Genomic DNA, 13,593 nt, shown 5'->3' on the forward strand with positions numbered 1-13,593 from the left:
GCCATAACAACCCTAAAATTGGGGATTTTAACACAACATTAGAGAGAAATTTAAGAGAGAGTTTTGAGGGAATTTTGTATTTTAGTCGAAGAGCTTTGTATTCGGGATTTAGAGTTTGTTTTAGAGTTTCTCCATCTTGTACTCTTCGATTATTTGCTCATTAATGAAGTCTCCATTTGCCCATGACTTTTTATTCATTTCACCGGAGGAGTTTTTCCACGTAAAGATTTGTGTGTTTGATCTTTTATATACGTTCTTGTTCATTGTTTGTTTAAGTTTTTTTTATAAAAAAGAGAAAATACTAAAAAAATTCAAAAAAATTTAACAATCAGAAAATATATGAAATTTATATAAAATTTCTAGAAATTAACAAATATATTTTTATTTTTTAAAATACATAAAATTTAAAAAGTACAAAAGTAATAAAAAATTGTAAAAAAATTCAAAAAAAATTATAAAATCATAAAAAAAATGAAAAGCTTTAAACGTATAGGCATGGGATGTGATATAATAAGTAAATTTATTTCAATAACAACATCAAACAATCAATAAAATTACTTTTGATCAAATGTTTCACCTTGTTTAAAATATAGAAATAAAATAAAGTAAACAAAACCATCATAATTAATCAAGAGTTTAAATAATAATAATAATGCAATATGAAACATTAAATAAAAACTCCCAACCAATTTGTTATCTTGTGGCTAAAGCTTCAAATAAAAAATAATGAAAGATAAGTGTAATCTTTAATAGATAAGACAAGATAACAATAACATATTATAGAAGAACATAAAAAGTAAAGATTACAAAAAGAGAAATAAGACAGGTGTTAGAAGATAACAAATTTGATGGTTTGGAGAGTTATATTGGCATGGATTTACGACACAAATGAATTTATTCTGTATTAACCATTATCTACTTATCTAAGATAAGTAAATTTATTATGGGTTATTAAACGTGTTTAAAAAATATTAATTTTTGAACAGTTTATCAAACGGCAATTAATAACGAAAGCTCCCCAAAAATGAGGAGGGAATTGAAAAACAAAATTAACAAGAGCATGTAGATAATTTCTTCATCTCACTTGTTTCAAAATCAGAACCGGCAATCACGTCAATCTTCGATCCCTTTAAAGCCGTGAGATGTTCAGCACCGTTGGATTTGCCGTTGGCAGATTCCAAAGATTTTTTGCACATGGCACCGTAAATTTCTTCCAGCAACTTGAAAAATGCCTTATCCACGTTGTCACCGCTAAGCGCAGATGTCTCGGCAAAGAACAGTCCCTGTTCCTTTGCGAACTCAACCGCGTCTTCGGTTGGAACCGCCCTCTGGTCCACTAGATCAGCCTTGTTACCGACGAGCATGATGACGATGGAGTTATCGGCGTTGGCCCGGAGCTCCTCCACCCATCTCGCCAGGCTATCGAAGCTCTGCCGCTTGCTGATGTCGTACACTAGCATCGACCCCAATGCGCCTCTATAGTATGCGCTTGTTACTGCTCGGTACCTGCTCACTCCCATTTGCAGAAAGTAAATGAATCATACTTTTTTTAAATTAATTTTTAAAAAAATTCACATAATTAGATCTGTAAATAGAGGTAAGGTGATAAATATAAATACTAATTAAATACATCGTTAAAAATAAAAAGTATTTTGCAAGTAAATAAGTAAATGTTTGAATGGAATCCTTAAAATAACTATTATTTAAATAATTTTTCTTTCAAAAAGTAAATAAAAATCCAAACACTACAGTAGGGCTAAACAAGAAAAATCCACCCGATTTGATAGTTAATGGAATGTAAATTAAAAACTTGAGCCAAACCTAATTCTACTTTTATTTAATTATATTTAATTTTAATTTTTACTGAAAATAATTTAAAATTTTTATATAAGAATATTTTTCAAAAAAGCATCATTGCTTTTTGTTGAAAATTTTATAATTTTTTTAAAATATTTTTAAAAACTTACTAAATAATATTCAAGAGCCAAAAAGTGTGTTAATAAACACAATAAAAACATAAAATACGACAAATCAACAGATCTAAGTATTGCTATTCTTAACTATCAAGAAGCACCAACCGATTCAAACTTCACTTCATGCTGCTGCTATTACACACTCAAACTCGGTTAAAGCTTAGATTGCATATTACCATTAAATTTAAAAAGAAAAGAATCAGCAGTGATTCCGATTCATTTGGCTTATTAATTACTCAACAGTGATTAATTTAACGAAATGTCAGCCACAAAAGAGGCAGCATCAATCTCAAAGCAGAGACAAAGGAGAGGGAAAGGGGTGCTCACCTTTCTTGCCCAGCTGTGTCCCAGATCTGGGCTTTGATGACTTTGGTCTTAATGGTAACCGTTCGTGTCTGGAACTCAACCCCAATGGTGGACTTGGAATCCAAGCAAAACTCATTCTTGGCAAACCTCGACAGAATCTGAGACTTCCCAACTGCTGAATCTCCGATCACCACCACTTTGAACACATAATCTATTTTCTCTGGCGCGTATTCTTCTTCATTCCCCACCCCACCACCATTCATCTCTTCGTTCATTTACCTCCCTACCAAAACAACCACCTTTACCCAAATAAAAATGATTTATGACACAACACCTTTTTGTTGCAGTGCTCCAAATATGAAGCCTAGATCTTTGGTATTTTTAGAATTGGGGTTAAGTGGGAGTAAGTAAAGAAAGAAAGGGAACAAAAAAATATGAAAACCTTGTAAAAGAATAAAGATTACTAGACAAGACAAGACAAGGGTTGAAGGGTTGTAGTCACCTGTCCTTGACTCTCTATCAACGCTTTTATCGTGACTGTGCCAATGCTGTTTTCATTAAATTATTTACTTCAAACAATAATGGAGTGGCGGATTGGGATCTGCTGAACCGAAACTTAATGCCACATTCACAGAACAATGATCTCATATTTCCCTGGCAAAGGTGGCATTATATATGTTCCTTAAAGATGTTAATCACTCCAAACCTTGGGTTTAACTTAATTTCCAAGCATCCTTCCTTCTGATACGTTTATTTATTTGTTGGATGTTATTGAAATTATTATTGTATGTGCAGAATCAGAGCCTGGCAATGAATACCATAAATAAAGTGAAGCTTGTAAATGATGTTTCCTTTTTGCAGCAAGTAAGATGGATGATGATGGACCTGCAAATGTTTTAATTTTGTACCCACAAACTTGAGCATATGGTAGCATTCCCAAAAAATCATAATGGAAGACCCACGTCGTGTTTTGAAGGAAATCTCTACCTGAATTCTGCCAGACACATATTCTTATCTTCCCAAATTTCCAATCCCAAACCACTCATTATACATTGAAATTGTTTTCCCTACATGTCATCGAGCAATGTTCCATTTTTCTGCCCTACTACTTGTATTGATCTTTCCTTCAAAATTACTTCTTCGTCACCGTGAAAGACAAGTTTATCAGCAATAACTGCATCTGTTTAGTACTAATAAAACCACCTTTTTCAAGGTTTAACATGATGACGGTCGCATGCAAGTAAAGAAGGTGAGTGAAAAGGGGAAATTGTAGAGGAAAATAATATAAGGGAAAATATATTAAAATAAGGAGCAATGGGTAAGAGGGGACACCACTATAATGTTGCTTAGTTGAAATTCCCATGCAATCCCTGACAAAGCCACACTATAGTATGAACATTACTGGACCAAGAAATCTGAATGATGATTCCTATTGCTGTATATCTTATCTCCTCTGTTGGGAACTGTTAATGGGTTTGGTATCCTGATTCCCTACAGCTCTGATCTCATATTTGTTTCAATGGTAGCAAAATCATGCCAATCTAAATCTGGAATTTAATTTAATTAATATAGATAATTAGTTTTAAAAGCTAACATTTAATAAATTTAGAATTTAAATTAAATTTTACCATTATCTTTTTTATATTTCTCAAATTATGACATTTTTGTGGAAAAAAAAATACGTCTTTTCAGTTTAGAGAAATGTCGGCAAATGTTACACTGCTGAGTTGCCCGAGGATAGGCTACGGCTAGGGGTGTGAGCCGAGCTCAAATAGAGGTAAGCTCATATTCAATTTTACATTCAAGCTCAATTAAGCTCGTTCATATTTACATTCGAGCTCATTTGTAATTGAAATCTTTCTATATAATAAGGTTAAATATGTAATTTCATAATATAAGATAAGGTTAATACACTTTTTCATATCTAAACTTGGCAACTATACTCACATTAGGGTTTGAGTTTTTTTTGTCCAAGATAGCCTATAAATTTGACAATTGTTTTCATATTGGGGTCTGAATTTTTTTTGGGGCAACTTAGGGTTTTCAAGGAAATACCATGGACTAGTTTTGACAAAAAAGTTTAGATCCCAATGTCGGAACAATTACCGAGTTTAAGGAATAACTTGGACAAAAAAAAATCTAATCCCAATGTGAGAGTAGTTGCCAAGTTCAAGCCCTAGATAGTGATTTAGCCCTATAAAATATACTAAAAAGGAAAAGCTCAATTAAGCTTGTGAGCCATTATAGTGCTCGAATTTGACTCGACTAATAGTTCAAGTTACTTGAACTCGAGCTTGACTTGATAATTATTAGATTAAGCATGATGTTTTTTTCGAATCAAACTCAAATAACTCACGAGTGCTAATATCTTACTTACATCCCTAGCTTGTGACTTAAATTTTCATTTAAAATAAAGGGCAAACTATATCATTAGTCACTAAGCTATGAATAAGTTTTCATTTTGGTCACTTAACTAAAAAAAGTTACAATTTGGTCATTAAACTTTTCAAAAAAAAATTTATCACCCGACTGTTAAATGGCACTTTTTTAGTTGGCACAATAACAATTTTAGTATTCAGTTTTTATATTTTCTATCAATTTAACCTTGATTATATATAAAATGATAAATTTGATTTTTTAAAATTTATAAAATTATAAAAATAAAAATAAAATAAAAGTAGATAAAATTTTCAAAAATAGATAAAGTGAGAGAAAATGAGGGGAAATTGTTTTTAAACCCTCCAATTCTTCTCTCTATATTATTTATATAGAAATATCCAATACTCATTCTTTAAAAAATATAGAAAAAGTAAAAACATGATGTAAAATTATTGTTCTTTGTGTAATAGCCAGTTTTTAGTGAAATCAGAATAGTAGTTTCGGGACCACAAATCTGAGTCAGAAAGAAAAAATTATTTTAATATTATTGCATGGTTTGCATTATGATAGGAATGACGTATGAAAATTTAGTTAAGAAAATCTTACCAATTTCAAGTTTAATTGCTAGAAAGGACCAAATTGCATAAAGTGCAAAAGTTAAATTCTAATAGCTAGAGGGATTAAATAGCTATGGAATTCAAAATTTGAGGTCCTTATAAGGCAAATAGACCATTAAGAGAAGTTAGTAGATAATTATGATGATTCATCCTTGAAAATTTAAGAAAAGAAAAGGACTAAGTTGGAAAGTGGAAATAATAAAAGATGATAATTCATTAAAAGACAAAATATCATCTTATTTCATCATCCTCCCCAAATTATTTTCATGGAAACCCTAGCTAAGAGAAAAGAATTCAAGCAAGCTTAATTGGGTAAGCATTCTTGTCCCGTTTTTAGTAATTTTTATATTTCTGAGATCGTAATAACCTAATTTAACTATTTTGGGGATTAATTTGCAAAGCTTTCAAAATATTAAAATTTTGATGGATGAGTATGCTGAAATTTTGAAATTTATGGTAGAAAATGAAAGGTTGTTGATAGATAAACAACTTTTGTAAAGGAAATTTTCATGAAATTGTGATTTAGGGACTAAATTGAAAAGATGTAAAATTCATGGAAAATTTATAATTTTTGTGAAATACATGGACTGCTATTGTTATATGAAAAATCTGGCTAAGCTTGGAATAAGGATTAAATTGCGTGAATTTCATTTTTCGAGCCTAGGGACGAAATTGTAATTAATTAAAAATATAATGGCAAAATGGTACTATTTCTCTTCTTGATACTAATATTACTGCTTTGATTGGTCCTGGTTCAACACTTTCATACATTTGCACAAATTTAGTATCTATTAAAAATTTACCTGTCGAGGCCACTGAATTCGTGGTTAAAGTTTCAAACCCCCTAGGTCAGTATGTGATGGTGGATAAAATTTGTAAAAACTGTCCGTTGATTATACGGGGTTTTTTTTTCCGACTAATTTGATGTTGTTGCCATTTGATGAATTTGATGTAATTCTGGGTATGGATTGGCTAACTCAGCATGATGTAGTGGTAAATTGTAAACAGAAGTATATTGTATTAAAATGTCAGAATGGTGAGTTGCTCCGTATTGAATCTGATAAACTGGATGGGTTGTCTAATGTGATATCAGCTGTGACAACCCAGAAATATATCAGAAAAGGGTATGATGCTTATTTTACTTATGTATTGGATACTAAAGTATCTAAGTCGAAGATTAAGTCAGTGCCGGTTGTTTTTGAGTATCCTGATGTGTTTCTGGAGGAATTACCCGAATTACGACCTATCAGAGAAGTGGAATTTTCTATAGATCTTTTTCTGGGGACAACATCGATATCCATAGCACCTTACAAAATGACTCATACAGAGTTAAAAGAGTTGAAAGCACAGTTGCAAAAACTGACTAACAAAGGTTTTGCTCGACCTAGTTCTTCATCGTGGGGTGTACCGATTTTATTTGTTAAGAAGAAAGATGGGTCGTTAAGATTACTCTATTATTATTGTAACAGTCCGATTTTAGGCCTAGTCGGAACAGTGGTTTCGGGACCACAAATTCGATGAGAAAAAATTTATTTTTTATTATATTTTTATGGTCTACAATTTTACGGAATGATTTTTTAAAAATTTCGTTCAAAAATTTCGACGTTTGGGCACTCAATTTAGCTAAAAGGACTAAATTGTAAAAAGTGAAAAAGTTAAGTTCTAGATGTTCGAAGTGTCCAATTGTTATGAAATTTTAAATTGGAGGTCCTTAAATGGAAATTAGACCATTGGTTAACTTGTTGGACAAAAATGGACAAGAGATAAGTGAAATAGGATATTTTTAAGTTGGGGCATTTTGGTCATTTAGTAATTAAAAGAATTAAAAAGGCCAAAATAGCCAAAAAAAAATTGTCCATCTTCTCCATGATGAACGAAAATAGCAAGGGGGAAGCCATGGTTAGGGTTTTCAAGCTTCCAAGCTCCATAGTAAGTGATTCCAAGCCCCGTTTTTAATGTTCTTTACATTTTTGAAGTTCCGGTAGCTTAATTTAGCTTATTCTAGTAATAATTTAACCTAGAGTTTATATTTGGAAAAATACCCATAGGTGAAATGTGTTTATTTTGATGTTTTATGGTAGAATATGAAGCTTGAAATTGTGTTAAACAATTTTTGCTAAGCGATTTTCAGTGAAAACAAGTGAAATGACATAATCGGTAAAAATTATTATTGTTCATAAGTGCATGTTAGAGCAAGAATTTGATGTTGATATAGAAGGGAAAAATATTCAGCATGTTATAAATCATAAGAAAAAGGAATAAATTTTAATTTCCGAACCTAGGGGAAAAATTGTAATTTTGTGAAAATGACATAATCGGTAAAAATTATTATTGTTCATAAGTGCATGTTAGAGCAAGAATTTGATGTTGCTATAGAAGGGAAAATATTCAACATGTTATAAATCATAAGAAAAAGGAATAAATTTTAATTTTCGAACCTAGGGGAAAATTTGTAATTTTGTGAAACTTTAGGGGCAAAAAAGTAATTTTGCCAAAACGTGATTTTTGGACTGGATTGAATAATTTGAATGCTATATAAGCTAAATATGTTACTATAAATCAAGAAAGACGAGAAATTGACATTGATTGGTAAAAAAAGTGAGAAAAAGTGAAAATTCCCGGTTGAACCTTCGGAATGAAAGAGATACGAGTGAAGTTGCTAGGTCACGTGTGTAGTACTATGTGCAGACTACTACGTGTACCAGAATGATAGGTCGCATGTGTAGTACTATGTGCAAGCTACAATGCATACCAAATAGCTTCGATCACGTGTGTAGTACTATGTGCAGGCTACTATGTGAACCGGGTATCATTTATTATAAGGTGGTTGCTATGTGTTGATTCCACCGTGTATCTGTTATTGTTCCGAAGTGTTCATCAGGAAATTGACTAAGTGTAATTGAGTGATGAATATATATGTGGAATTGAATTGAAGATTGACTTGAAATTGGAAATGAGAAATTGGATTGCTTTAAATATAATGATAAATTGAATGAATTGTATATGAATTGAAATGAACTATTGGAATGAGATGTGAAAAATTTAATGGAATTCAGATAGTGAAAAAGTGAAATTATGAAAGAATACATTTTACAACAAAACAGTTTAGACTGCAACAGTTGTGTGAATTTGAAAAATTACCAAAAATGGTGAAAATTTAATTAGAGAGTGAATAAGATATGAAATGAAAGCTTAATGAGTCTATTTTTACAGAAAAGAAACAGAACAAGCAAAAGAGTTATATATTTTGAGATATTTGAATTTTAGTGAGACAGGGTTGGATTGATTTTGGAATCCCCTGTTCTGACTTTGGAAAATAATTAAAAATTGTAAAAAAATAATTATGAGTTATAATTTATATTCTTAAAATCATTAATGAGTCTGTTTTCAAAGGAAACAAACAGAAATATCATCTGAATTCTGTACAATGAGATAATTCATTTTTAGTGAAGAGAGGTCAAAGATGTTGAGCAGTGAAATAGGGGTGACTTTAAAGAATAAACTGTACTAATTGGCCAAGTCAAAAATTCTGAAAAATTTATTGTAAGAAGATATGTGAGCCTAATTTTGGGTAAAATTAACAGATCTTAATTTGGAGCTCTGTAGCTCCGGATAAAAATGATTTTGTGACTCTGACTCAAATAGACAGCTTTGAATTTAAATATAAGCGAATAGTGAAATTATGTATAATGCTATTTGAGCATGTTATATACATAAAGGATGTGGGATGAAGAGGAGGAGGAGGAGGAGGAGAACAATAAAGTATATGAATGAATTGTGTATAATTGGTTATATGCCTGATTATAATCGATAAACGTTGAAATAGGAGTGATGTTTATATTGGTGCATTACTGGTAATGGTAAGCTCATGAGAGAAAATAAAGTTTCATAGCATATGTGTGTGATATATTTGGCTTGAAGTGATGTCATGAGTGACTCGTGAATTAACTCATGTTGGTAAGTTGATGCATAATTATAATATTCAAATATATACATATTTGTAATATTTTGCTATGTGATTCGGAAAAAGGGTAATAAATAGCATAATGAAAATTCGGCCATGGTGCTAGTTTATGTTAAAGGAGTATTTTATGGCGTATCTTAAGTAATGGAATGTTATAAATTTTGAGGTTAATTTGCTAGTCGAATAAATGACAAATGAATTGATTGCGTAGTCGTAATTTTGACATATGCTTGGTATATGGAACGTAATAATATATGCTTGAATAAACTTTAAGTATTCGAATGACATGGATTTGATGGTGATAAGAATCGAATATTGAATTCATGAAGCACAGGTGATGTATTATTGTTGTGTGATAGCTTGGTTCGAGAAATTGATTAGGTAAATGGTAAGTGGAAGCATTTATCAATTTAGAAGAAAATTTGAAATGAACATGAAATTTAGCTCAATTAAATGATTTCATCAATTAAACATTGTGTTTACCAGAATGTGTTAGTGAATTACATATTTGTAAATTAACATTCGAAGTTCGGTAAGTGATATATGAAACTAACATGAAAAGATTTATGATTGTTATTAATATTGATTCTGACATAAAGTGGATTCTTCAATATTAGATTGATTTAACGAATATTTTGAGCATATGAATGGGTATGTATTGGGCCTCGTATACCCTAATTAGCGAATCGAAGATAATAATTTGAAAGTTTTTAATTTGGATGAAATTTTATAACTCGGTTTAATATGTCTATAAGTGTATTTATTCTGGTAATGCCTCGTACCCTATTCCAGCGTTGAATACGAGTAAGAGGTGTTACAATGTGACATCACCAGATTCGGCCTAAATGTTTAGGCCGGGTTTGGGGTGTTACAATTATAGTATGTGATATAGTATTATATAATGAAATAATATATTATATATTAATATATTTGAATTCGGGTTATAATAACCTTGAGTTAGGTTTATTTTGAGTTCGAGTTATAATGAGTATATTATTTGGATTTTGGCTTAATATAATATATTTGAATTTTGGAATAAATATTTTAAAATATGAGTATTAGATTTATAAATTTAATAAGATAAAAAATTATTCAATTGTCAATACAATATAATAATGAACAATAAAAGATATTTTCATTAATTTATATAATATATTAAAATAATAAATTTTACATACAATAAACACTTTAATTATTTTATATAAACTAACTTTATTAAATATATATAATTTATGATTTTTATAAGGAAAATATGAATTGTGTTGTCATTGTATAAAAGTAATATATTTAAAATTAAAATATTTTGTAACTTATAAGATTCAAAATTATTCAAATCTGTAATAGCCTTCCTAACTTGATCTAAGCCCGAATTCGAAAAAATTTGATCCCCAAAAAATTCGAGTTCGAAAGGACCTGAGCTCGAGAAAATCCAAGCCAGTAATAAATCTGAGCCCGAGCTAATCTAAGCCCGTTCGTTTGTCAGCTCTACTTAATCCTTCATGAAATCCTACTAGAGTACACCAAACACTATAATGATGTCGTTCCAATATCTCCAGTGGAGCTTGTCACTCTTTTTTCTAGCCCCACCACTGTTTCTAACAACCTCGACTTTAAATTCGAGAATTTCAGCTGTGAAGTCTCTGTTTTTTCTCAATCAAATACAGTTTCTGATGTGCCTAAAAAGGCTATGTTTAATACTCAGTTTTCTCACGATACCTTCAATAGTAATAAAACTCAAATCTATAAGTTCAAGGAAAGCTTGTTTTACAAATTCCAAAATCATTTTCATTTCCTTCTTCTTTTACAAATTCCAAAATCATTTTCTTTTCCTTCTCCTTTCTCTTCAAATGGTGGTATCTTAGACCCCCATTGTGACTTATGACGATAGTTCCAGATCAGGGGATCGAAAATCCCAGTCATCAGAATGGGAGCGCTGAGTAAGCTTAATTACTCAAGTAATTTCAATGTTTTTGGTGTTGAAAAAATTCTGGATAAGAAAATGGTTTATAGTTATAGTAGAAGTTCAAAATTTTCAAACGAGCCAATTTGTGATATTTATAGCACTAATTTTTTTACCGAAAAGTACTTGTGCTTTGTGTAGACGAATTTGAATCAATCCTAGCTTTCAATTGAATGACGTTTTCTGCTATCCTCGTATCGTGAATTGCATCAAGTGTGGGCTCGAGCAACACGAAGCAAATAGATAATAAGAAACAAGATTATTACTTTCAGTAGGAAAGTAATTCTCTCAATAGAAACTGATAAAGATTGTAAATCTTTGAAAAATAGAATTTATTCTCAGTAAATAAAATTTATTAGGTCAACCAATGCCATCTATTTATAGGGAGAGAAAAAAAATCTTAGTTGAATAAGGTTTAAATAAATAATATCATTTAAATAGAAAACACACTTCCACTCCAATTGGAGTAAGGGTTGGCGACACACCTTAGTAAAGCCTACTAAGGTTGTTTACTAAGGTGTGTTGCCCCTCTCATGTAGTATGAAGTGATTTGGGCCTCTCATGCATTGAATCCAATTATATGTGCTTCTTCGACTTTTGACCCAACACTTTATAATTTAATCTAACCTATTTGTTTTCTATTTAACAAAATAAATATTATTTATGAATTTAATTTAATTAATTAAATTAACTAAATTAATTTTACTATTAAATAATTTTCTCAACCCAATTCTAATTTCGTTAAAGTTATGAAACTTTATTGTAAAATAATCTATGAGAAAATATATTTAATTTCCTTATTCAATGGATTCATAATGATTTAATTTAATTAATTTTTTAACTTAAATTATATAATTATAATTAATTAAATAATAATTCAAAACCTTAAATTAATTCTCAAGTAATTTTTATACTTAGTGAGAAAACACATTCATTTGTGAATGCGACTCATTTATCTAATTTCAGCATTTCCATTCATTTGGTTCTACATGCAATTCATTTCTAATTTCAATGAGCTAGCAAAGGGGACCGATTGGACATATATAATTAGGATTCAAATAATTTATAATTAAGTTCCATCTTTTTATCTATTAATTATAAACTTATTTACTCATGAAGTCATTCTACTATAGTATTGTGACTTCACAATTGAGTTGTCCAATGAAAACTACCTAATAAGAGCTCGTCCAATGACCTTATCATAAGTGTGTTACCCTCATAAGATATCCTTAATCTCTTTGGGATAAATTCATTCTTCCAATATGATCCTATTTTATCTTATGTTAACCATTACATCTTCCTTCATGAAATGTAAATTACTATCAAATAATAATCAAATCATTTCTCACAAAGACAAATAGCTTGTGGCCACGTTTACATTTCATCTATCATGAAATTTCGATGAGAGGATATTATTTACCGATTAATTGGACTATGAATTCCATTATTGTAAATGATTCTACATATTGCAGAAGTTGTATACCCAATGTATTAGCTTTCGGTTCCTTATCTATTTGAACTCAGGTTTTTACTTACATTAAAGTATATGAGTCACACATACATAATACATCATCCATTGAATCTTAAGGTATGCCACACTATGAAATTCACAAGTGAATGAATCTATAAATGAATTTAGGATCTATTCTATTTGGGTCTTGTCCGATGTACTGACAGTCTAGTCAACCACATCTATGTCTCTATCTGCTGGGAGTTATTTGCTTCGATACTCAAGACAAAGCATCTCCTCAGTTGGACTTAATAGACGACATATTAGTCTTTCAATCGATTTACTCATTTTAGATTAGACTAAGGACATGTTTAGGTTTGTCTACTAATACAAGTTGTCTTTATGTATTACAAACCAACCACATAATACCGTTTAGTATTAGTTAAATGTTAGATAACTAGTGAGTCGATATTTGCTTCCATTTTGCTTTGCATGAAAAAATATTGAAGACAATATACAAATGTTATTAATGTAATCAATAGATATTTTATTAAACCAGTTTGTTCGAAAAATACAAGTATACAAAACGAGTATACTACACTTAGGGCACTAGCTCCAACATTTGGTACTTTAATCTTTGGGGTTCTTCAAAGTTTGTATTCTACACATAGTTTGAGTTACTTTGAGCCTTCTATATTGGGTGTTAGAAACTTTCAGAATTGTAAGTTTAGTTTCGGTGACAATTGAAAGATTAGTTCCTGTTTGAGTGAGGGAGAGAATTTGGATGTTAGTGAAGCAAATAAGGGGTTTTGTTAAGTTATTGTTGTTCAACATAAGATTAGGTTTGTATTGGATTATGGGAAAGATTGTAATCAATTTAAATATAGTTTTATTACTAAAGATGTTAAATTTGGTCCTAGTTTCATGTTATTTAAGCAGATTAA

General features: G+C 30.4%; 1 protein-coding gene across 2 annotated transcripts; it reads right to left on the bottom strand.

Moving 5' to 3' along the window:
- Window positions 1-745: 745 nt before the first annotated feature.
- On the bottom strand, window positions 746-2,984 carry LOC107954440 (ras-related protein RABA3). 2 transcript variants are annotated; one of them, XM_041096724.1, is made up of 3 exons: window positions 2,782-2,984; window positions 2,301-2,562; window positions 746-1,506 (listed from the first exon to the last, which is right to left on the bottom strand). In XM_041096724.1, exons 2-3 carry the CDS (start codon window positions 2,552-2,554, stop codon window positions 1,050-1,052), a joined length of 711 nt encoding a protein of 236 aa, XP_040952658.1. In that variant the 5' UTR covers window positions 2,555-2,562; window positions 2,782-2,984; the 3' UTR covers window positions 746-1,049. The 2 variants fall into 2 exon arrangements, with proteins under 2 accessions (XP_040952658.1, XP_016745489.2); XM_016890000.2 differs by having other exon boundaries at window positions 2,301-2,933.
- Window positions 2,985-13,593: the final 10,609 nt, after the last annotated feature.

The sequence above is a fragment of the Gossypium hirsutum genome, chromosome D07, assembly GCF_007990345.1.
Source record: "Gossypium hirsutum isolate 1008001.06 chromosome D07, Gossypium_hirsutum_v2.1, whole genome shotgun sequence".
NCBI classification, from domain to species: domain Eukaryota; kingdom Viridiplantae; phylum Streptophyta; class Magnoliopsida; order Malvales; family Malvaceae; genus Gossypium; species Gossypium hirsutum.